General features: G+C 34.1%; 1 protein-coding gene across 4 annotated transcripts in view; it reads left to right on the top strand.

Annotated features, from left to right (window-relative positions):
* DIAPH3 (diaphanous related formin 3) overlaps window positions 1-24829 on the top strand; it is a 426288-nt gene that overhangs the window by 174417 nt on the left and 227042 nt on the right. For all 4 annotated transcript variants that reach the window (XM_027846174.1, XM_027846175.1, XM_027846172.1 and 1 more), the window contains 2 exons: window positions 15508-15603; window positions 18254-18348. In XM_027846174.1, coding sequence (XP_027701975.1) covers window positions 15508-15603; window positions 18254-18348 — 191 coding nt within the window. The remainder of the gene's footprint in view (window positions 1-15507; window positions 15604-18253; window positions 18349-24829) is intronic.

Below are 24829 nucleotides of genomic sequence, written 5' to 3'. Positions count from 1 at the left end.
AGAGACTATAATTTTCGGTTGAAAATTTTTCTTTATCTGGAACTGCCTTCACTAGTTTTTAAATTACTGTTTTCAGTTGCCTGTCAAAATGCTTCCTGTTATGTTAGCTATACTCATTAGTTCAATATTTTATTGACTGGATCCCTTTACATTCCTGCCCTTATGAAACATATATTTTAATGGAGGAGAAAACATGTAAATAACCAGGTTCATGCATGCTATATACAGAGTAGACAGAAAGTTATCTCAGAAAGGAAGATACTAATAGGGAAAGGGGCATGGAAAGGCCTCTTGCAGAAGGTGGGACTTGAGCTGAGTCTTTAAGGAAGCCAGGGAAACTAAGACATGGAAATAAGGAGAGAGGGTATTCCAGGCATGGGGCACAGTTAGTGCAAAGATGGGGAGGCAGGAGATAGAATATCATGATATCTTTTCATTTCTTCACCTATTTATATGGTTCAAATATTATCATATGATATATATCAGATACATCAGTTATCAAATACAACAAAATTGGATTTAGCTTACAATGAATAATACTTGACATTTTATCTTTTGGAAAAATTCAGTGTCATGTTAAAAATTGTATTGTTTTAATTATTTTAAAAATGTGAAATGACTGTGGCAAATAAAATTAATAAAGGTAAACTGAGGTACAGGGCTCTGAGCACAATTATTTTATTAACAGTGATGTGTATAACTATTAACAAAATGGGTCAGATTGGCAATCTCAGTAAAGTCAGGGGACCCTCTTTATTGACATATAACAAAGGACAGGTGTCTTGGTAGGCAAGGAGAAAAAGTAGCAAGTTGCAGAGTTGGGGCAGGAACGTTACAATTGGGTATTCTAAGAAAGATGGGTTGGCATTCACATGAGGCTACTCACTGCCCCTCTCTGATAGTATTTTAAGGGACCTATCTGCATCTTGTAATCTTTGCTAGGAGATCAAAACTATCATTTTTTTCTGTTTCTTTGGAAGAGATAAAAAACTCCTCTAATTGTACAAGGACTGGTAAGGACAGAGTTATATCTCTTAGAGCTAGCTTCAGGACTTAAAGATAACATCAGATGTCTTGGTATTTACCCAAGAGCTGACAATCCTCCAATAGATGACAGTCCTTACCTTTTAAAAACTTAAAGTGACTTATGGTCAGGTATTTCTGGACCAAATGCATAGTTTAATGAGCATAATTTATTTCAAATTGCAAAAATCTTTGTATAATACTTTCAAATCTCCTGAATCAGGAGATGGAATATTTTCCTTAAGGATCAACAAGGAAAGTAGTGTCCTCGGATCACAGAGTACATATTGGGGTGGAGGTGTAAGATGTAAGAAGAGTGGAAAGATAGGAAGAGGCCAGGTTATGAAAGGCTTTGAAGGCCAAATGAAAGATTTTATATCTGGACCTGAAGGTAATAGAGATCGACTGGAGTTTGAATACAGGGTGAGGGGTGGAGGTGGAAAAGTGGCCATTTACTTTAGTACTTTGGGAAGCCCTTTCGTACTTTAGAAAGATCATTTTGAAAACTGAGTGGAAGATGGACTAAAGTGAGAGGAGAGCCTTGAGGCAGGGAAACCAACCAGCAAATTGTTGCAATAGTCGAGTTGTGAGGTGATGAGGGAGGGTAGTGTCAGAGGAGAGAAAAGGGCTTATTTGAGTGATGTTACAAAGGCAGAATCAACAGGGCTTGGTAACATATTGGATATGGGGGGGGCGGGGTTTAAAGAGAATGATTTGTTGAGGATTATACCTCATTTGGAAGCCTGGGTAACTGGAAGAATGGTGGTGCCCTGGACAGTAATAGGGAAGTTTGGAAAAGGGATGAGGAGTTTGAGGGAAAGGATAATGATTTCAGTTTTGGACATGTATGTTTAATTTGATATCATCTAGCCTATCATTTCTTTTAGGACTGTTCCATTACCAGGAGGTTGTCAGAAAGTGTTGCTGGTTTTGTCTTCTAAACCTATTACTGTTGTCCTTTTTAACTGTAGGAGACATTCCAGTACTATTCTTTACTCTTCCTGAAGAGTAAGGAGATGAGGTTTGCATTTTTTTAAATCTTTTTTTTTTTAAAGAGCAAGAGATTTTTCAAAAAAAAAATGTTTGGATATTGTATTCCCTTCATTTTTAAAGAGAACTGAAAGTGGAACAGTCTGATAGAAGGAACTAAGTTTAATTCAGTTTATATAGCCAGCAGTGAATTGACACTGGTTTTATCTTTTGTTTCTAGCTTTCTAACCTTTTACTTATTTTTTATTCTCTGGATTTCTCAGTGAAAACTTCCAGAACAAGAGCAGGAAAAATACAAAAATGTACTCAGTTTAAAGAAAAAAAAATCCTGTACATAATGTGTAGTCAGTCTGATATACATGGTTAAAATACCTTTTTACTTACTGGAATGCACTGCAGCTGAATTCTAGTCTGGTCTGAAACATCAATAGCTTTCCTCGAAAGATTTGTTAGGTAGCAGATATGGGATAGCACTTCTCTCTCCTTGTGTCTTCAGGTTTTAATTGTAATATGCCTGTTTATTGGGGAAAAAAGAAAAATGATCATCTGTCATTGTTATCTTTTAAAAAATTGGGAAGGGAATGCTTGTATTATAAAATGGAGATTTTTTATTTCATGCTCTGTGCAATGCAATCAGCATATACTTTAGGGGAAAATGAATCCTACAAAGCTATCAAATGATGGAAAAGACATAAAGTTATCTTACTGAAGCAGGCTTGTTCCGTGCAAATTAGATACTCTCTTGGATCCTGATGTCAGCCATTTATTATATTCTAAATATTTTAACATAAAGTTCTTCATTTTGAGACTGTCCTACGTAAAACTGAAATCTCAAAGACAGTAAAAGCAAGAGAAAAATAAATATCAAATAAGCTCACATGCTGTACTGATGTTAGATATCTTTCTCTCCCAGTTTAAAGTGAATGTTTTCTCATTTAGGTCTCTGCATTTACTAATCACATTATTATTTTGTACTCTAGGTAGTTTTCTCTCTTTTATCCAAATCTTAAAGAGGTGCTGTTTGACCAAATACATTTTGCATTTTATCAGTATGCTTAAAATTTAGCTTACAAAGAATAAATGGTTTCAAATATATAACATAATTTAAAAAATTAATTTAATCCAGTGTAGAAACACATATTACAGAACTGTTGAAATGGTTGTGAATTAAAGACCTGCATATTCTGGATATAATGCAAATTTAACTCACTGTCTGATTCGATAACTCTTGGCCAGACCAATCACAAATGTTAGTGACATTTGGTTGTTGACTTAGTTTTCAAATTCAGAACTACACAAAAAATGATTTTATTTTAACTAGACTCTTTTAAAATTAGATTTCTCTTGTCCTCGAATGGTTGCATTTTCAATTTATGTGTTCAGAATTTAGCTGAAAACAAATTGGATAGACTGAGTTATGTGTTATGAAACTATCACTTAAAAATTGCAACCATATAAGTATAATATGGTCTAATTATTTTTATTATTGACATTAGTTAACCATCATTTTAAAGAAAGTATTTTGATAATTTCTTGCTAGTTATTTTGCTGTTATGAAATGTTTTCTTTTAATCTAGGAAAAGGAAAAATGCAGTTAAATTTTTTTTTCACGTCATGGCCTTTGACAATGGAAATTTTTGTCATCTTTAACTCTCCATTTTAACAGCAGGACCTTATGATGCAAAGTAGATGCTCTGCTAAGGATAAGAACCGTTTCAGAATTCCTCTTCTCTTTGCTAAATTTTGGAGCTTTGCTTTTTGGAGCATATCTAAAAAGTGAGATTAAGCACCTATCTGTAATACCAGGGAAGACCTAAAACTGGATGAAATTATGTGATCCTAATTATAGAAGATTCAACCTTTTAGGAAAAAAAAGTAATTATTACATTTGTACTGGCATTAGAAAGGATGCCATGCCAAGGTATAGAGGTCTGGACTGATAGTCAGATGTGCTCTCTTCCTATTCTTATCACTGAATTGCAGTTGTGTAAATGAGTTCTTGTTTGAGAAGTTATTAAAAAAAAACTGTAGTGATTTTTAAAAATCCATTATACCTTGTAAAAATATTGCTAGAATGAATGATTTAATAGTATTTACAAAGAAGTGTTTAAGTATTTATTCCCTCTCAAATTCAGGCTCTTATCCCTTCATGCCTAGTTAGCTACTATAGTCTCCTAACTGCCTTTAGTCTTCTCTTTAGACCTTTCTGAATAGACAGATAGGTATTGAGATACAGTATTATGTAGTCAAAGAAGGAGTTCGGGATTTAGAATTAGTAGATTATCTGCTAATTGAGTGACTGTGGGCAAATCACCTAAGCTGTCAGTTTTCATGTTTGTAAAATAGAAATAATAATGCCTGAAGTACCAGTGTCACTTAACTTTACAAGGTAATTCAATTCAGTTATCATTTATTGTGTACCTCATATGTGCAACATACTGTGGTTGACCTTAGGGGTACATGTATGAAAAAACAAAAAAAAGGTACTGTCTAAACTAACAGGGAACAGATATAACATGTATACCAATATACATGATACAAAGTATTTGATAAAGGTAAAAGAGAGACAAGACAAAGTGATAGAAGAAAAATATGAAGTGAGGGAGTGTGCATGCTTGTGGGTGCATGCACGTGGAAATTGTAAGAGGAGATCAGTAGTTAATAATACCAAGGTCAAACTTCTTTTTCTCTAGGATGTTAAACATCCTTGTCTAACTAGCATTTTAAACCCTCTAGAAGCTGGCTTCTACCTGCCCTACCTACCTTTCCAGCCTACTGTTGTCTTATTCCCCTTTGTTCATTATGTGTTCCAGATGAACTAGCCTTCAAGCTGTTCCTGGAACTTGACATTCAATTTTCTTTCTCCCTGTCTTTGAACAAGCTGTGTTTCATTATTGGAATCTGCTCTTCCCTTAGCTCTATGTCTTAGAATCCCTAGCTTCCTTCAAGATGTCATCTCCTACATGAGCCCTTTCACAGTTCTCCCAATTGTTAGTATTCTTTCTCTCTTCAAATTCTTTCTTATTTACTAATGTATGTAAATGTCATATTCCTCTCTCCCCCCAAGATAATTTAAACTTCTTGAGATCAGGGGTTATTTCCTTTTTTTGTTTTTGTATTGCTAGCACTTGTATAGTGTTTCACACATTATTGATATTTAACGCTCTTTAAATTGCTGAGCATAGTTGAATGTACCCTAGATGTGGACAGCTACAGTAAGGTAGGGAGTAGAAATCTGGTTGGCTGTTAGTAGTTCAGTTAGCAAGAACATGGAATAAAGTAGAAGTATAGAGTGCCCCTAAGAGCAGTTATAGAGTAAATTCAGTCTGGAAAGAAAGATAGATGGTACTATATTGTGAAGGTTTCTTAAATGCTTGACTAAAGAATTTGTACTTTCTACTATGAGCAAGAAACCCCTATAATTTTTTAGCAAGTAAATGGCATTTTCAGAAAGATGGTTTTGGCAGCTGTGTAAAGGATCCAGTAGAGAGAGTAAAGATTGCAATATTCTTAAGCCTACCATGTGTTTCTCCATTGCCATTTAAGTGGCCCATAAAGGAAGAGAAAGAAAATAAGCCACTAATTAATTCTATAGAAACTGGTATTCCAAGCTTCACAATTCTATAGTACCACTTGAAGATGGTGTTTTTTGGGTTTTTTTACTTTTTTAAAATTTTTTCCTATTTTGATTGTTTTCTTTATTAAGAAGAATGATAGTGATGCTGGAAAAGATAGAACAAAAAAGCCATAAATGAAGTTGACCATGTATTGGGAATGAGGGATAACAGAGGGAGAGCCTCAAACCTGCACTCGTTCATATCTAATACACATTTTTAAGAAGGAATCCAGAGTACAGTAGGGAGACTCTCTATAGAAAATTTATGGAGAGACAATAGAGAGAAATTGCAAGAATGAGAAGGCATGGATTCGAGAGTAATATGTACCTGAAATAAGCAGCTAGGTGATGCAGTGGATATAGCACCAGGCCTGGAGTCAGGAAGACTTGAGTTCAACCCTGCCTCAGACACGTACTAGGTGTGTGACCCTGGGCAAAATCACTTAACCCTGTTTGCCTTGGCTTCATCATCTGTAAAATGAGCTGGAGAAGAAATGGCAAACCACTCTAGTATCCAGTACCAAGAAAACACCACATGGGGTCATAAAGAGTCAGACACAATTGAAATGACTGAACAACAAAATGTGCTCAAAACAAGTGAGATTACAAATCTATAAAAGTATATGCAAGTAAGGGGATGGTAAGAAAGCATCAAGCCTATTCTTTCTTTTGACCCTGTCCCTCCTCAGAACTATTTGCTTCTGATTACTCCCTTTCCCAATCTGCCCTCCTCTCTATCATTCCCCTACTCTCTTGTCCCCTTCCCCCACTATTTTCCTATAGGGTAAGACAGATTTCCACACCCAATTGAGTGTGTATGTTATTCCCTCCTTAAGTCAAATCCTATGAGAATAAGATTCACTCATTCCCTCTTACCTTCCCCCGTTTCCCCTCCACTGTAAGAGCCTTCCCTTTTCTGTTTTTTTTTTTTTTTTTTTTGGTGGGATAATTTACCCCATTCTCCCTCTCCCTTTCTCCTTCTCCTGGTATATTCCTCTCTCACCCCTTAATTTTATTCTCCAGATATGACCCCTTCATTTTCAACTCACCCTGTGCCCTCTATCTATATCTATACATACGTATATATAATTTTTTCCCCTCAGATGGTGTTTTTTTTTTTTTTAAGTTAGATTTGGGAGAAACTTAGTGTTGTTAAAAGTATTGTGAAATCTCCTAAAGACAAGCCAGTCTGCTCTCTCCTATTTTATCCAGGAACATTCCATCATCCACACCTGGTCTATCCAAGATCTATGTACTAAGAGAGCATCTCAATAGTTTAGAATTATGAACTTGAAGTTTGGAAGATCTTGAAATGAATCCTGCATCAGATGCTTTTTAATTATATGACCCTGCGCAAATCATTTAACTTATTTCAATATGAATTTCCTCATCCAGAAAATGAGCATAATATCTGAAGCACTTATCTTACAGGATTGGTGTGAGAATCAAATGAGGTAATATATATATATTTCCTTATATATATATATTATAATATATATTACTTATCTTATAGGATTGGTGTGAGAATCAAATGAGGTAACATATATATTATATAATACTTTATAAATCTTAGAAGCCTGGTTACCTCATTTTGTTATTATTATCAATAATAATATAATTAAACTTCAGGTTGTAGAATGTTTATGTTGCTGGTATGTTTATGTTGCTAGTAGTGTGAATAAGATGTGAGTTATTAAAAAACCCTAGGAAATCTCTAATTTTAGTAATATTTTGCTTAAAATGATGATATTGAATTAAATTTAAGGAAACAAAAGTCAACACCAGTGACTTACACTTAATGTTTGTTGAATAAATATATGATTAGATAGATTTAAAAACCCATCAACTACTGTTTCTGGAAAGTAATTATTTCTCCAAAGCACAGGTCTATGAAAATAAAGATGACTTAAGGCCATACAGTTTCTTACTGAGGAAGCACTGAGTATGTTCATTATGTTACTTTTCTGAAAGTGGATTTTAAGTGGCATCACCTGAAAAGGGAGGGCATTTCAGTGCAATTGAGGACGTTATCCTGCACTGAAGTTTCTTAGAGATCCATCTCAGTTAGATTATCCTGCAAATCATTGTCAAAAATAACTGGAAGCTAAATTGATCTCCCTGCATTTATAGAACACTGCTTGCTGTAGCCTGAATAAATAGTACAGCAATGACATTTGTTTTCACATAGTATTGTCTATGTGAAAAAGTGGACCTGGTTTTCAGTACTAAATGGAAGAACAGTTGGATTCAATTCATTTAAATTTTTACTCAGAATTTACTATTTAGAAGATACTACTCAGGGCCATCATATACTGAGTAAACCCCTCTCTTCTTATACTAAATTTAAACTAGTTTGTCATTTAAAACACTTCACAGAAAAAATACAAAAACAAAAATCTTCACATTCTGTCCCCCCCGCACCCCTTTTTTTTTCCACTAGGCTTCTTTCACCTTAGCTTCCTCCAGTAACCCTGTGGTCCAGTCATACTAGTCTGTGTCTACTTGCTACCTGTCCCTCTTATAGGATGCTTTATGTAATATCTCTGTGCCTTTTCACTACTTGTCCTCCCTGCCTTCAATTCTCTCTTTCCTGTCCTTAGTCTCTTAGAATTCCTGGTTTCCATCAAGAAACAACAACTTTTCACGTATCTTGTGTATGCCTATTTGTGTACAATAAGAATGTGAATTCTTTTAAGACCAAAAGTGTTTTTGTTTTTTCTTTGTATCAGCAGTACTTAGCATAGTACACACAGTAAATACTCAATAAATACTTATTGATTTTTTTCTATAAAGATTGAAAAATGACATAGTCCCTGTACTGCACAAACATGTTTTCCTGGTTTGTTCAAAAGACATATAATTAAGTATAGTACAAGATATAGGGGAATGGAGGCAAAAAGAGAGATCCCTTGCAAATTTTTTTGCCGGCCAAGTTGAAGTGGAAGAGAAACTGGTAGGTACATGGATTTAAAAAAAAAAAGAAGCTTTGCAAAAAAGATAAATCCTGAGCTGATCCTTAAAGGAAGAATAGGATTGTTTGTAGAATTAGAGAATTGTATCCATTGAAGATAATCGAGGATGATGTGCATGAACTGCAGGGAGCTGGGAAATGGTATATTGAGTCCGGAGATCAAGTAGTAGTTTAGTTTCATTGGAAAATAGTTTCTGAAAAATCATAATCTAAAAGTAATCTAGAAAGGGAAGTTCAATTGAGATTATAGAAAGTTTTGGATGCCAGTATATGAAAAATGTATTTTAATATATTGGTCATAAATAGTGTGGGTAAAATTATTGGTGCTACAGCAAACCAGAACCAGAACCAATACTAAACCCAAACCAAACCCAAACCAAAATTTAGGAACTAATGAGAATTTATTGAGTTTGTTCATGCAGGGATGGAGACTCCCTGAAGGAACAAAAGAACAAAGCTTATGTAGGTTTAAATTTAGGTAGAGGTGCATTGGGTATGTGATTCCTTTTGGACAGAGCTGTTGCTGGTGGTTTGCAGGGTCGGAGTAGGAGATGCAGTAGCCTTTCATTGGACAGGTCTGATGCAAGAATAGTACCAGGAAAGGCTCTTCTTAAGGTTAGCTTACTCTTTTAATGCTGGCCATCCTAAAAGATAGGATTGTCCTTGCTACTTCAGCAGTAAGGGAGGTCTCAAATAGGAAGGATGGGGGGGAGGTGGGATAGAGCTGCTGCAATACAAACAGGGTCAGGGGCAAGATAGAGGAACTTTAAGCAAACTGGATTTGCTTTAGCTTTCTTTGCTGCCCAAAATTCCCCCATTTGAGATTTAAAATAGTCTCACTTTTTTTTTTAAACAATTCCCAAATTCGTATCAGTCCAGGTGGAAGTGATAAGCCACTTTTGGGACAGGTAACAGATCTGTAGGATACACACAACTAGTAAAACAAATAAAATTACAATAGGATAAATAAAGAAATACAATATAGCTATAGTTTTAGGGGTGTCAAGTTCTTAGGCAGTGTCTATAATCTTCAGGTGTCTGTGGATGGATCAAGGCAGGTTAGTGGAGTTATTTCCTTGACAATCTTGTTTCCAGGTCACTTGTGGAGAGTGTCTAGGTAATGCTTCTAAAGCCTGCTAGTGATGATTTAGTATAATTCATTAAAATTAAACAAAATGAAATTGGCTTTTCAGTAATTAGTTCATGTAATGAAAACTAGTTTAGACTTTATGGAGCTAATCTTATAAATAACAGAACTATAGGAAGAACAACACAGTATGCTATGCAATAAAGTACCATATACTTGCATCCTCTTATCAGTGGTGATGATGTACTACAACAACAATGTTCATTACAAAAAAAAAAAAAAAAAAATTTTTTATGCTTTTACCTGCCATGGTTATAGAGATTTGCCATGGAAGGAAGGAGAGACATGATTAAACAATACGAAGGCCCTCTAGTCCTAAGCCTAAGGACACAAAGTGACTTAACATAGGTATAATAGGATAAAATGTCACTAATTCCATTTGATTTCAGGTAAAAGTCATATTTAACCTTTTGGAACAGCCAGTTGTACAGAAAACTTCCACGTTATTCACAGGATATCTTAGCCAGGCTCAAGATTAACCAGGTGGGAAACATTCCTGTTCAAAAAGGAAATAACATGTTGGGGACACTGAGTCAAGAGATTCTTACCTTCACTCACAGAAAGTCATCCCCTCAACTTTCCCAGACAAAGGAATCTACTTGTAGCAGTTCTTAGATCACACTCCCTTTGAGCAGCTCATGACACTTCCCTTGACCATATCAAATTACAGTTCTAAGAAATTTTACCTCACGTAACAAGTTTCACTAATCACAGCTGAGGGCTCAAAAAAGTTATTTTAACTCTAATGTTGTTGCAATAATGTTTAACAATAAAAAGTTTATCAGGCCTTTCTTAAAAAAAAATCACTTAGTATCTTTTTCTTCCTCTTTCTCCTCCTACCCCCCTTCTTCTTCCCTCTTCTTTTCCTCTTCTTGCTTTGTTTTCTCCTCCTTCTTCCTTGTCCTTATTTCTCTTCTTCCTCCTCTTACTCCTTTTTTCTTCTTTTTTTTTTGAGTTTAAACTCTTCCTGGTGTAAAAATCAGTTATTAGAAAATTAAGAAAATAATTACATTCTGGTATTTCACATAGATAGGGAATATATGATAGTTCACTCTAAACCTAGAAAAAAATCTGATTACTTCCAGTTATTATTTCATAGTTTTCATAATCAAAAATTATCATCAAATCACTTCTGTATTATAATCAAACTTGTAAATTCCCCCCTCCACTTTAGTGAGGGATGTTTGTGATCAAAGGAGAAGATCCCATTTTCTCAGTAAAGCAATTCATTATTTTAGAATTTCACAACATTAGCAAGTCCTTTAAAAGAGCTATTAAGATTTTGTGATCTTCTCCAAGTAGAAAGTAAACTTGAGAAGTTTTACAATTAAGGTGATTTTACAAGGTTGTATTTTTTCTTTCCTTTTCCCACACTGTAAGTAATTATTATTTCTCTTTAAAAATATACCCAGTAAAATACTTGATAGGTTTTAACATTGTGAAAACAGCCCCTAATAACTTAATTAATAATTTCACAGCATCCATATCTAAAGGAGTTAAATGATATGATGATACAATTGCATCATCTTTTTAACAGGATTTTTTATACTGTCTTTTTCCAAAATTCACAGCATGGGAAAATTTAGAAACACAATAATAAATAAATAGCGTTATAAACTTAAAACATGAAACAAAACTTATTGCCAATCAAATGACATCAATTCAGTTGACTGCATCTCCAAGTTAATTTACATAGAAAATCACTTTATTCACTTTATCACTTTTGACATTCTATACTGATTGCATTCGAGTAATATAGAATAATTTTGATCCAGTTATACTTTTAACAAAACTCTTGCAGTTTCTAAACATATTGCCTTAATTGCAAATATTAAGTATCGTTTCCATTAAGGCCTAATTTACTTATAAGGGTCAAAGGTTACAGTTATCCTAATAAGACAACACATCTCACTTAAAATGAGACTAAAATAAATTCAATCACATCTGGATCTATTTTTATGAATGGTATTATACAGAATCTCAATTTTCCCAAGAGTCCTATACTTCATGTTGTAGGACTTGCTACTTTCAGTTTGTCTACTGCTAAAGATCAAAATGTCAGTCTTGTATGCTCATCTCCTTCTTTTAGAGTCATGAGGGTTTTGTGTTCCTTACGTATGTCTATATCTATCTATCTATCTAATCTATCTATCTATCTATCTATCTATCTATATCTATCTATCTATCTATCTAACAACTAAAATATATCCCTAATGGTCCTGCCAGAAGAGACTTGCAGGGATGGAAGGAGGGAGAAAAAGGGGGAGAGAGAGAGAGAGAGAGAGGCAGAAAGAGAGAGAGAAAGAGATTGATTTTCCTTTTGAAGGCTTTGAAAGTTCCACAGAAAAGTTTTCATTCTTTTTGTACCTTTTTTCCTTTGATCAGACCACAGGAAAAAGTCAGTTGGATTTACCAAGACACAGAACATAGACAATGCTGACAACATCCTAGGCATTACACAAATAAAAGCACTTAGACTGAAGCAAAGACAAGATAGACATACAAAAGCTCTTGCTGGTGAAGTCTTTTCCATTTAATCCAGAGCAAGTAGTTTTTAGCTCAGAACCAAACCAGATCAGACCAGACCAAATCACCTAATTGATCAGATGGGGGATTGACATTTGCAGATCAGGGCAGCATGGCCAATTCTCACCTTCCTGAATACAAATACTGACCAGGTTCTTAGCTCTGACCTTTAAGGGCTATCTAAAGCAGAAGAGCCTGTGTCATTTCCAGGTCACGACACCTGCAATTCCTTGGGTCCATTGTCTGGGAATCCTAACAGGTACTATAGGTATAATTATTGTGGGTAAAATTGTCAGTGCCACGACAAACCAGAACCAATACCACACCCAAACCCAAACTCAAACCAGAATTTACCAGTGCACAGGACAATCCTTGAAGGAACAAAAGGACAAAACTTCAAGAATTGAGTATGGAGTACCTTGGAACTGGACAGGCTGTTGTTAGTGACTTGCAGGGTAGGAAAAGGGGATATGCTATACAGACCTGTTGCTGGGTTGGTAACCTTTTCATAAGGATAGCTAAGCTTGTAACCCTCCCTGTCATAATAGGTAGGACTGTCCTTGTTGCTTCAGCAGTAAGAAAGGTTGGAAATGGTCGGGGAGGGGGGTAGTGGAAGAGGGGTGACTGCAATAAAAGCAAGGTTAGAAGCTACAGACAAAGTGGAGTTGTTTTAGCTTTCTATGCTACTCACAATAGTTACTGAGTATTTTTGAGAAGGGAAATGTCATATTTATACTAGGGCTTTAGGAAGGTGGTTTGGGTATTTGTGTAAAGGATGAATTAAAGAAAGAAGACAAATTTCAAAGTGTATCTCTTCTCTACACGCTGTCCTACTTTTAGTTCCTCATAACTGATATTCCAGCTCTCATCTTTTTTGCCTTTGTACTGGCTGTCTCCCATGTTTGGAAATAGTCTTTTTCCTCACCTCTGACACTGAGTTGTTCTAGCTTCCTTCAATATTTAACTCAAATCCCATCACTTTGGAGGAATTTCTAGCTTCCCTCAATTGTTGATGCCTTCCCCTCTGAAATTACTATCCATTGATTGTATAAATCCTTATATATACCTATTTAGTTATATGTTTTTTCTCCCTTTTATGTATAGTGGTTGGTTGTTTTGGTATCTATGATAGCATTGTCAGTTCATTATTGTTTTTACAATATGTCATCAATAAATTTCTACTGCAATAGATTAATATAGCACATTTGGCCTAGAAATCTTTGTCGTTGCATTAACCACAAGTTTGTCAGATTTATGAGATATCACAAGCAATCTTTGATTTATACAGAATTTGCTTATTCTTATTTATTAATTTTGTTCTCATTAATTTTGTACTCCCTCTGCTTTGTCATTTAAAACTCTTTAAAATTTGTTCTCTTTCTTTCTTACTAGGCTTCTTTCACCTCACCTTCTTCTAGGAACTTTTTGGTCTAGTCATACTGCTCTGTGTCTAGTAATTGTCTGTCCCTCTCACAGGATGTTGTGTCTAAAACTCTGTGCCTTTCCATGGCTTCCCCATGTCTTCAATACTTTTCCTCCTATCCTCTGTCTTTTAGAATTTCTGACTTCCATCAAGATATAGCTATCCTGAAACTTGTTTCTTTATCAGTTTTGTTTGATTTTTCACAGGTTGTATGTATGTAGATGGATACATGTGCATCTGTACATATTTATATACTCACACTCACACATATGTAACAAATTGTATGTGCTTAATTTTAGAGTTTTTACCAACTAGTACTGAACAATTATTGATCATTAGGGTTTTTTTTTTAATTTGGAAAACGAACTGAATATATTAGGTCCTTTAAATTTAGCATATTTTATGCAATGCTTTCAAACTAATTTAATTTCCTTAACCCCCATCAAAATACATGTGAATATAATGTCATATATGTTAGAGGCATAAATAAGGAGCCAATTCCTCAAATTTGGGATGTTTCCATGTCTATGTATATTTGTGGGTGGTTTAGATCTTCAGTACCCTTTTATTAACTACAAAACATAATAAGGTAACTGAGCCATTTTGTGACTGAACCTTTAACTTGTTAGGACCATGGTTTTACCAACTAAACAGATTTTTCATACAGTCAATCAGCATGCATTCATTAAGCACCTTCTACATGCCAGGTACTATGTTAAGAACTGAGGAATTCAAAAACACTCTGCTCCCAGGAGCTGTTGTGCTTGTTTTTGTATCTATACATGTGTGATAATCATCTGTCTGTATTGTATTTTGATTGGGGGGGAGAAATTTAAGTTAAACACATGGATTTCCAAGTCATAGTATAAGCCAGGGGTAGGGAACCTGCAGCGCAAGACCATATGTGGCTGTCTTGGTCCTCAAGTGCAGAACAAATCCTCATAGGGCCTCACTTGAGGACCTAGACAGCCACATGTGGCCTCCATGCTGCAGGTTCCCCACCCCTGGTTTAAAGTATTCTAAATTTAAATTGTTTTCTAATATATTCATTTTGTTTTTCAAATTCTAAGAAATTAATGATAAATAATTTATAAGTGATACTTGGTGCTAAGTTTAAAACTTTTAGAAAGCTTTCATGCAATATTCCAGAATGGAATATCATGTATTACAAAGTTTGAAAGTTTATTGATCTTGATTTAGATCAATATATCTAATGTTTAAGTTTTTTAAGTATATGAAATATAAAGGAATATTTTGAAGACTTATTTTTGATAGTAGATTCGATCTCCAAATCTTTATTACTTACATGTATAGAAGGGAAAGACAGTAAAAAAAATTTTTTAAATGCAATTAGTTGATAAATTAGATTTCTAAATTTGGCTCTTCTTGTATGTTACTACTGAGTTGGCTAAAAATGTCCTTGTGTCCTCAGAGTAAATATTGCTTTATTCTGCTATATATGATTTACATGCATGTTTATTTTTATATATATATATATATATATATATACATGCCTGTCTGCTCTCACACACATCTTTCTTTCACTCTTTCTATGACAAAAGTATTCCTGGAATGACTATGACCTGACCCTAAGGAGAGTAACTGAAACATGTCTATGATGCCTTTTTTTTAATTGTATATTTATATATCAGATTCCGCAGTTGGTTTAAAAAATTAGGATTTTCTTTGTTTTAATTCTTTCAAATTGCCAGATTATTTAATTAATAAATGTTTTTAGTTCTTTGATGCTTAATGGTGCTTTTCTTCTATATGAAATTCGCTTATTTATAATAATTATCTTCCATTTGCAGAGAAAAAGGAAGAGGAGGATTTTGCAGAGAGGAGAACAATAAAGAAACGAATTAAAGAACTGAAAGTTCTGGATTCCAAAATTGCCCAGAACCTTTGTAAGTTAACGATCTTCTCATATTAGTTAAGTGACAGTGTGTCTGTATTGTTATCTTCTTTTCTCCTTAGGTCCTGCTGTAAATTTCTTCAGTGTAGGTTTACACAATATATTTCAAAAATACTGTTTTTGGGGCAGCTAGGTGGCACAGTGGATAGAGCTCTGGCCTTGGAGTCAGGAGGACCAGAGTTCAAATCCAGCCTCAGACACTTGACACTTACTAGCTGTGTGACCCTGGGCAAGTCACTTAACCCAGATTGCCTCACCAAAAAGCAAAACAAAAAAACAAACAAACAAAAATACTGTTTTTGTCCCAGGGCAACTTAAGTGGTTAAATTCTGGAAACGGAAACTAAGGATTTAAAGAATGAAATTAAGCTTATTTCTTCCAAAAAAGGTATTACCTCTTGTATACATTCTCAGAGCATATGATGATTAAAAGTAGGGTAAAAGAATAATAGTATTTTGAAGATTTATTTTTGATAGTAAGTTAAACCTCTAAACCTTACTTATAGTTAAAGAAGATAGGGACAGTGAAGAAAATAAAAAAAGCATGACAAAATAATTGCCATTATTCCCTCTAAAATCTTCAAAGTCTTTATTGGGAAAAATTGTGTTTCAGTATGTTAGACATAGTTATAGTGCTAAAGCAGAGAGATGAATGAATTTTTTAATGAAATATTGATAATAGAATTTAACAGAAATATTCTATTTCCAAAAGTCTACATTTCAAAGGAACAGTAGCTATACAGTGAAATTTTGCCATCCCGGCACATGTATGTGTAAGGGCTGAAGGTAGAGGGTAGAAGGTAGTAATATTTCTCCTTTTATGTTTCATTATATTGCTTAGATTTCATTGAATTTGTAACTTGTGTGACATGACATAATAAAGAGGGTTTGTTTTGTTTTGTTTCAGTATATAATTGTTTCTGTAATGTTTCATTCCAAGCAAATGATTATTTTACTTAATCAACAAATCAATTTGCATTGCTTTTATTCTTTTCTTACAATATAACTGCCCTGGGGAGGTGGGCACAGAGTGATGAATGTACATTTTGGAATTCTCACGTCTTAAAAAAATTTAAATTCTGTATAATTTTTAGAACTCTAAACGGTTTTAATAGATTAACATCAGGAGAAGTCTTCTTTTTTTTTAAAGAAAATAGTCAAAAATATCAAGAAATACCTTTCGCATTGGACAGTAAGGAAATTTGAGTATAAGATTCCATTTTTTTTGGAAGCTTAAGATTTAAGGAGAAAATCATGAATTTTACGTGAAACTTTACTGATTGCTAATAGGATTATCATATTTGTGCCAATTATAGAACCATTGATACTTGCATATATGATAAAGTCTTATCTATGTTGCATTTAGGCTTCTGGTAACATCAACCTTTTAGAACAGAGGCCCCAGATGAAATAAAATAATCTCTAATAAAGCCCCTTGGCAATGAGGAAATTAGTTGTCACTAAACTTATTTGTTTATTACATGGAACATCCATGTAATAACTTAGGTTTTTTTCTTACTATGTAAAAATAATACAGTAGATTAGGAGTTGCGAGTAGAAGAGCCTCATAGAAAACAGGGAATAGCGATAACTTCCTGTGGAAGAAAATGAAATAAGGTGATGAATAAAAAGCTAGAAGAACTACAGAGGACTTTGTGGTCAGTTAGTGCTGGAACAAATAGAATGACTTGTCTTAATAGATAGTGAAGTCATGATTGTATTACAGATGGAATGGATGAATGGGTGAAAAAGTACAATAACTAATATTCATTGTGATTCTTGTGTTTTCAAGTATACATTAAAATGGCTTTATTTAGTATGTATAATTTAGGTTGGAGTGAAATAGCAATAATGTTTCTACCCCAAAAAAAAGAATTCCATGAAAATTGATTTAAACATTTGAAAAATTGATGGTTGGTGTAGGGATAATAAGACATAAAAAATTCATTATTGTTAAGTATTTAATTTAAGATACTGGGCAACTGAGAGATTTTTGTATGTTTTATTGCTGTGGATGCATAAGGAGGCAATACCAAATGTGGAGTTAGATAACCTGGATTCAAATCCTCATCTTTCAATTATTACCTACATATCCTTGGGAAAGAACATATCTCTGATTCTTAATTTTCATGTGTGGTTCTGTGATCTTTTTACACAACCTGCTTAATAAGTTGATGGGTTTTTATTTTTAGAAAAACTTTTTAAATGACTATGAACAAACATTAAAATTTTTATGTAGGGCTATGTAAGAAATATTTCAGCATGACTAAAATCCTAATGTATGATATTAAAATGCATCAAATCTCATTATTCAAATGGATTTATAATGCATCAAGTGTTTATCACATTAAAATTCTTCCATTGTTTTTGCGATTGTCTGTGTGTAGTAAACCTTAAATATAATTCTCCACAGCAAAATAATTAAGAACATATGGATTTTAGTGTTGAGTCCTAGAACTGAAAAGGGCCCAAAACAAGTACTCAGGAAAAGCTATTATCTTGTAATTTTATGAAATTTGTCAGATTCTCATGTTTGACATGGCATCTTTTTGATAGATTCAAAAATAATATCAGACTTTTTTCTCATTCATTATTTTTATTTGCTCATTCATCTTTTCTCATTACGTGTTCAATCTTTTTCAGCAATCTTTCTGGGTTCTTTTCGTGTGCCTTATGAAGAAATAAAAATAATGATATTGGAAGTAGATGAAACACAATTGGCAGAGTCTATGATTCAGGTAAATAAATGGAAAGATAGTTTTTACACTAATATATCAGTGTGGGCTTTCATAAAATAGAAATTTTTTTTATTCAATTAAAGTTGTCCTTACTGGAAGCCCTTCCTTGATGTATCACTATCCATTATTTAGATATGTATTTGGCCCTTGAGTTTATTTGCATATTTTATATTAGACAACTTTTTATTCATCAGTCTGTACAGTTTTATTTGGTGTCCATGTTCTTTTAGGTTATTGTTATTTGCAAGCTTAGGATTATTTTTTAAAATTCTATTAATACTCAATACCCAAGATATTTGTACAGTAACATTTACTGTCTTGGTAGAATTGAACTGTAGAGTAGAAAGTTCAGAAAAACTTAATCTGATACTTCCAAGTAGTTTTTTAAAAGTGTCAAAATCAATAAATAAGAATTTATTAAATGTCTACGATGTACTAGGCACTGGGGATGAAAAAAGACAAAAGTGAAAAAATTCTTGCCCTTTAGGAGTTTATATTCTCTTGGAGACAACATGTACACGTATATGTGTATGTATATATGTACCTACATTTATGCAATATACAAAATAAATTGTTTTAATTTTTAGGGAAGGACACTGGTAACTATGTGAATTAGATTGAAAGAGGGCATAAAGAGAGCACAGTTGAACTGATTCTTCAAGGAGATGAGTACAGATAAGTGATGGATACAAAGGCACAGAGATAGGAGAAAGATTGTCATTTGTAAGGAGCAGTAAGGAGGCCAGAAAGAAGAACCACTGAATGCATGAATGGGAGTATTATTTAAAATGGTTGAGAAATTGAAAATGTCACATAGAAGAGCTTATATTTGATTCTGTAGTCAATAAGTAACCCAAGAAGGGTTGTTTTGTTTTGTTTTGTTTTTGTTTTTGTTTTGAAGCAAGGAAATAATATTGTCAGATCTACTACTTTAGCAGCTATCTGGAAGATGACATGGAGTAGATAGAGATTTGAAATAGGATGACCAGTTGGGAGTATGTATCATTGATTGAATGAATAAAAAATTTGTATTAAGTATTTTCGTTGTGCCTAGTATTATACTTGTCTCTGAGGATACAAATAAAAGGAAAAAATAGCCCCTTCCTTAAGGAAACTTATATTCTGGTGGAGAGAGTACACACACAGGGGTATGATAACCTGTCAGGTACTTTGATCCAGGAAGTTACTGGGGTGGTAAGTAGGGCAGTAGGTAAGTAAATTGACACACCCTATCCTGGGACAATGGCAGAGTTGACTTGATTATGGTTCATGGTTCCATAACTGTTGAGGTCAAGGAAGGAGCTGGTGCACACAGATGGCCAAATGGTTGAAAAGCCATGCAGGAGATGATTAGAGAGTAGGAAGCATAGCAGATGTTTTTTTTTTGTGTGTGGGAGATCTGCTCCTCTCCCATATAGAATCATAGCTGGAAGTATGGTAGTGCCATTAGCAGAAATAGCAGAATCCAAAATAGAGGTAGAGTAGAGGAAAAGTAAATTTTGTTTTGGATATGTTTAGCTTGAGGTATCTAATGGTGTACATCCCCTGGGAAGTATCATGTTGGCAGCTGGTAATGCTGACTTAAGGTAGCAAGATGACTTAGTGGATACAGTACTAGGCTGATGTCAGGAAGATCTGAGTTCAAATCTGGCCTTAGACACTTACTAGCTGTGTGACCCTGGGCAAATCACTTAACTTCTGTTTGCCTTAATACACTAGAGAAGTGAATGGCACATCACTCCAGTATCTGTGCCAAGAAAACCCAATGGACAGTATGATCCACGAGGTCACAAAGAGTTATACTTGACTGAACAACAATAATAAATGCTAACTTTGAGCACAATGAGATATTAGGCCTGGATATATAGATTTTGGGGTTATTGGCATAGAGATAATAATTGAGCCTGTGGAAGATAATGAGGATTCAAAAAGACACAGTAAAGAGAGAGAAGAGAAAATGTTAGAGTTTTCGTATGACACAATTAGGGGGCAGAGTATGGATGATGGTCCAGCAAAAGAAACTGAGAAGGAATGCCCGGCAGAGTATCTCAGAAGATATGGTAGTCAGCAACATCAAATCATGCAGTGAGGTCAAAAAGGATGAATACTGAGACAAGGTCATTAAATTTGGCAACTAAGAGATATCACAGTGATTATTTTGGAGAACATAATTTCAGTTGGATATGATGAGTTGATGCCATATTGAAAGGGGTTGAGAAGTGAGGAAGAGCAGATAATTGGGACGTGATAATATAGGTGGCTCTTTCTAAGAGTTTGGTTGGTTAGATGGCATGAGATAAGTAACTAAGAATATAAGATGGGAGATAACAGAATGACATCATGAGGGTAGACTTGAGAGAAGAACAAGTTTTGAACAACCATTGTGGCAAATGCTATAGAGAGTCAATTAAGGAAGAGTAAAGTTTTAGGAAGGCAATGTTGCTTTAGTGAATAGAATGTTTAATTAGAGTCAGGAAGACCTGGTGTGAATCCCAGCTAAAACACTATGAGACCCTTTTACTCTGGGCCTCAGTTTCCTCATCTTAAAAATGAGAGAGCTGGAATTGATGACCTGTAAATCTATGATGCTCTTATTACTTTGTGGCAATGAGGGCCCACTTGAGAAGAAATAATATAATTTTGTAGGATGACTAGTCAGCAGTATTATAGATAAGAATGGTATATGTAAGTAAAGGCTTGAGTAGGCTGGGGAAAGGATTTGAGAGTGGAGAACATTACATATTGAACATCAAATTTTCAATGGAATAATAGGCTAATACCAACTTATAAATGGAATAAAGACATTTTTCCTCCTCTCTCCACCCCTCATATCTCTGTACTCAGGACATTTTGTGTCAGACTTAGTTGGTAGTGAAATATTCTGTGACACTACTTTTTCCTGCTTTGTTGACCTATAAAACAAAAGGGTCTTGTGATTTTCCTTGGCTTGTGTAGTGTGAGAATGACAGGTGCTTTGATCTAAACGAGGTAACATATGAATCCTCTGTCAACAACATTTCCTTGAACAGTTTTTACTACATAGTATACTATCTTATTTGTCTACATGTCTCATCTTTTTTGCTGGATCATAAATTCCTTATGAGCCAGTACATTATCTTACTTGTATCTGTATTCTCTGTGGAGGTTAGTAAAATTCATTGCATGTGGTAGACACTCAATAAATACTTGTTGAATTAATGTTTATTGAACAGCTTTGTTTCTTTGTGACTATTTGACATGGATATTTTTGATATTTACTTTTGGTATCTAGCTAGAGAAAGAATGTGTCCTAAGAGTATTGACCTTTTTAACTTTTTTCTATAGCTGGGTTTTAATATATGTAAAATCCTTAAATTAAATCCATCATTTTCAACATTCTCAGATGTTTCATTTAAAAACCTGATCCTCATTTATGATAATTGATTACCCCCAAATTTTTTTGATTTATTTTAAAGTACAGTTTTTAATAAAAAGTTCACTCGTACCAGTATTGAATAGGATTCAGAAATAAACATTTGTTACCTTTCTAATCTTTTGAGATGCTTAGCAATATCTCATAGTTGTTTTTGGTTTGTTCAAGTGTTTTCCCTACACAGATACAAAGTTATATTTTTTTTTATCTTTTTATGTTTTACAAAGCAGAAAGTGACTGCGAGAGATCAGGAGCATGTCATTTTTCCAGAAATGTTATATATCACAGTGAATTTCTTTATCATCTATATTTGTTGCAGCTGTATTTTTAATTATATTTTTCTCGCTTTTTTCTTTTAACATGAAACTTTTTTTGTTGGAAATAATGACTTAGTGAATTTCACCTAAACTTTATGATTTCCTTCTTTTTTTCTTTTTTCTTTTTTTTCAAATTTTCTTCTTTTAAAAAAATAAATACAATAAAGAATCTTGTGGACTTGGACCTGTTAGTTCCTCTGGAATAGCTGAATGGTACTAGTGGACATGACTTTGGGAATTAAATCAAGACAACTTAACCCCACAGATGACTCTTATATTCTTAGTTACTTATCTCATGCCATTAAATATCTTTTGGTAGTTCTACTCTCTTCTTCCCATTTCCAGGGTTATACCTTGATTTTTTTAGGATAAATGTACTTACCACCACTAGAAAGCATAATTTTAAGCGGGATAACTAACATAGGTTAAATTGTAACAGTTGGATCAGATAGTATAGCAAAGATAAATTGTCTTTTTTTCCCTAAGTTGCTAAAAGGACGTATAAAGTAAAAGAAAACTGGATACATGCACATTATAATAATTTTCAGATGGTTTTTTGAATATGGGATGGTAACTTCCTTTTACCAATTACTGGAAAATCAAAACTGTAAGTAAAGAAGGCCATAAGCATTTATCAAGCACCTACTGTGTTCCAAGCACTTGTGGTAAATGCTTTACAAATATCTCATTTAACCTTCATCACAGCCATGAGAGGTAGGCACTATTATTATGTCCATTTTGCAGTTAAGGAAACTGAACCAGACAGAAGTTAAGTGACTTACCCAGAGTCATACAGCCAATAAGTAGTTGATGCTTGGTTTAAACAATCCTGGACTCTATCAATTGCACCACCTTGTTTCGTGGGCTACCAGATGAGCATCTGCTTTCTTTTCTTCCCTTCAAAATTCAAGCAGCGCTTAATTCTTTGAGAAGCTCTTGTGAATTTTTGTTGAGACATTTTCTTACTTGTTATTTCTTTTCAAGTTAGAAACAAGTAGATTTAGAGAATTTTAAATAGCTATTATGTAGCTGTAGAAACTTTGATAGGTTGATTTTTTTATAACTATCAGATTGTGCTTGATTTTAAACAGAGACTGTTGGCTATTATAATACATTTCAGAGTTCATGTAGGCTTGTTTTCATGGGACATAATTTAATTAGCAGAATGAGTCACTCTGTCGAAGTTTCTTTGAAACTACGATAATAGTCCATTAGACCTCCCAAACCTGGTCAGGCCCTTCTTTCGTGTCTCTTGTCCTTGTCATTCTTGTTTTGCTACCAAGTTATTCTTCTATGAAATGGTTATAATAGATAAATTTATTAATTTAAGAATCTGAAGTTAATTAGTGTCAGATTCAGTTTTATGATGAATGTTTCAACACCATCCAGTAAATGTTATTTTTCTATTTTCTGCAGTGTCTTAGATATTGGGGATGATAGAAATCTGAGATGTAAAAATACTATCTCTCACATTTTATAATTTTCATTTTAAGAGAGGAATGAGACAAAAATATTTAATATTATGTGTTAAGTGCATTTGAAAGTTAAAAGAAACAACAAAAACCAAAACAAACCCCCAAAACTCTAAAAATCATAATCCAATGGTCATTGCTTAATAGGGATCTTGGGAAATGTTTCTGGAATAGGTAGCATTTGACTTGGGCTCTAAAGACTCTGTTAGACCTTAGAAGGGATGGAAGAAGGATGATATGGCAGGCATAAAGAAGAATTAGCATGAGTGTAGGTATGGAAGTGGAAAGCTATAATATGTATTTGGACAGCAAGTAGACTGGTTTGGCTGGAGTTTAGGAGTTCATGATATTTAATGAGACTTGAGGCTAGACAATCTTGATAGTACTAGACTAGAGAGTCTTAAAGGCAAGTCAAAGTTGTCTGAAATAAGATTTTTGAGTACAGGAGTGTTGTGACCATATTTTATTTTTAATAAACATAATTCTGTTAGTGGAATGATGGATGGGAAGAAGAGTGGACATGGGAGGACCCATAGGAAAGCTATTATAAGTGTCTGTTAAGGACATAATCAAGGTGTGGTTCCAAGTAATGACAGTTGGAATGAAGAAGAAAAGATTTGAGGCAACTTGTAAAGGTGTTGTCACCTGGATTGAAGCAGCTAGGTGGCACAATGGAGAGAAGGCTGGCACTGGTCAGGAAAACCCGAGCTCAAATTTGGTTTCAGTTATTACCTGTGTGACCCTGGACAAATACTTAGCCTCTAACTTCCTCAGCTATAAAATGACGATAGTAGTAACACCCACCTCCTAGGGTGGTTGTGAGGCTCAAATAAGATTATTTTGTAAGACACTTAGCACATCACAAGTGTTTAATAAATGCTTATTCCCTCTCATTCCCTTGCTTGGATATTATAGTTGATATGATGGGTCAAAGATAACTGTACAATTTTGAGCATGGGGGACAGGCGAAAGGTGGTATCACAATATAATGAGGAAGGAAGACAAGGTTGAGCAGGAAAGATGATAAAGACGTAATGGATATTTCGAGTTTTACATGACTTTTGAAATCCCAAAAGAAATATTCTGTACTTTGTTGGTGATACAGATTTAGAGCTTAGTACTAGAGGCATGAATTTGGGAGTTTATGTCTATCTGTCAAGGTATCTATATAATATACATATCCATATCCATATATATATGTGTGTATATATATATATACACACATACACGTATGTGTGTGTGTGTGTGTGTGTGTGTGTGTGTGTGTGTGTGTGTGTGTG

Source organism: Vombatus ursinus, unplaced genomic scaffold (assembly GCF_900497805.2).
Source record: "Vombatus ursinus unplaced genomic scaffold, bare-nosed wombat genome assembly UNPS02015089.1, whole genome shotgun sequence".
NCBI lineage: Eukaryota > Metazoa > Chordata > Mammalia > Diprotodontia > Vombatidae > Vombatus > Vombatus ursinus.
The sequence above is the reverse complement of the archived record's forward strand: the minus strand, read 5'-3'. Positions and strand labels throughout refer to the sequence as shown.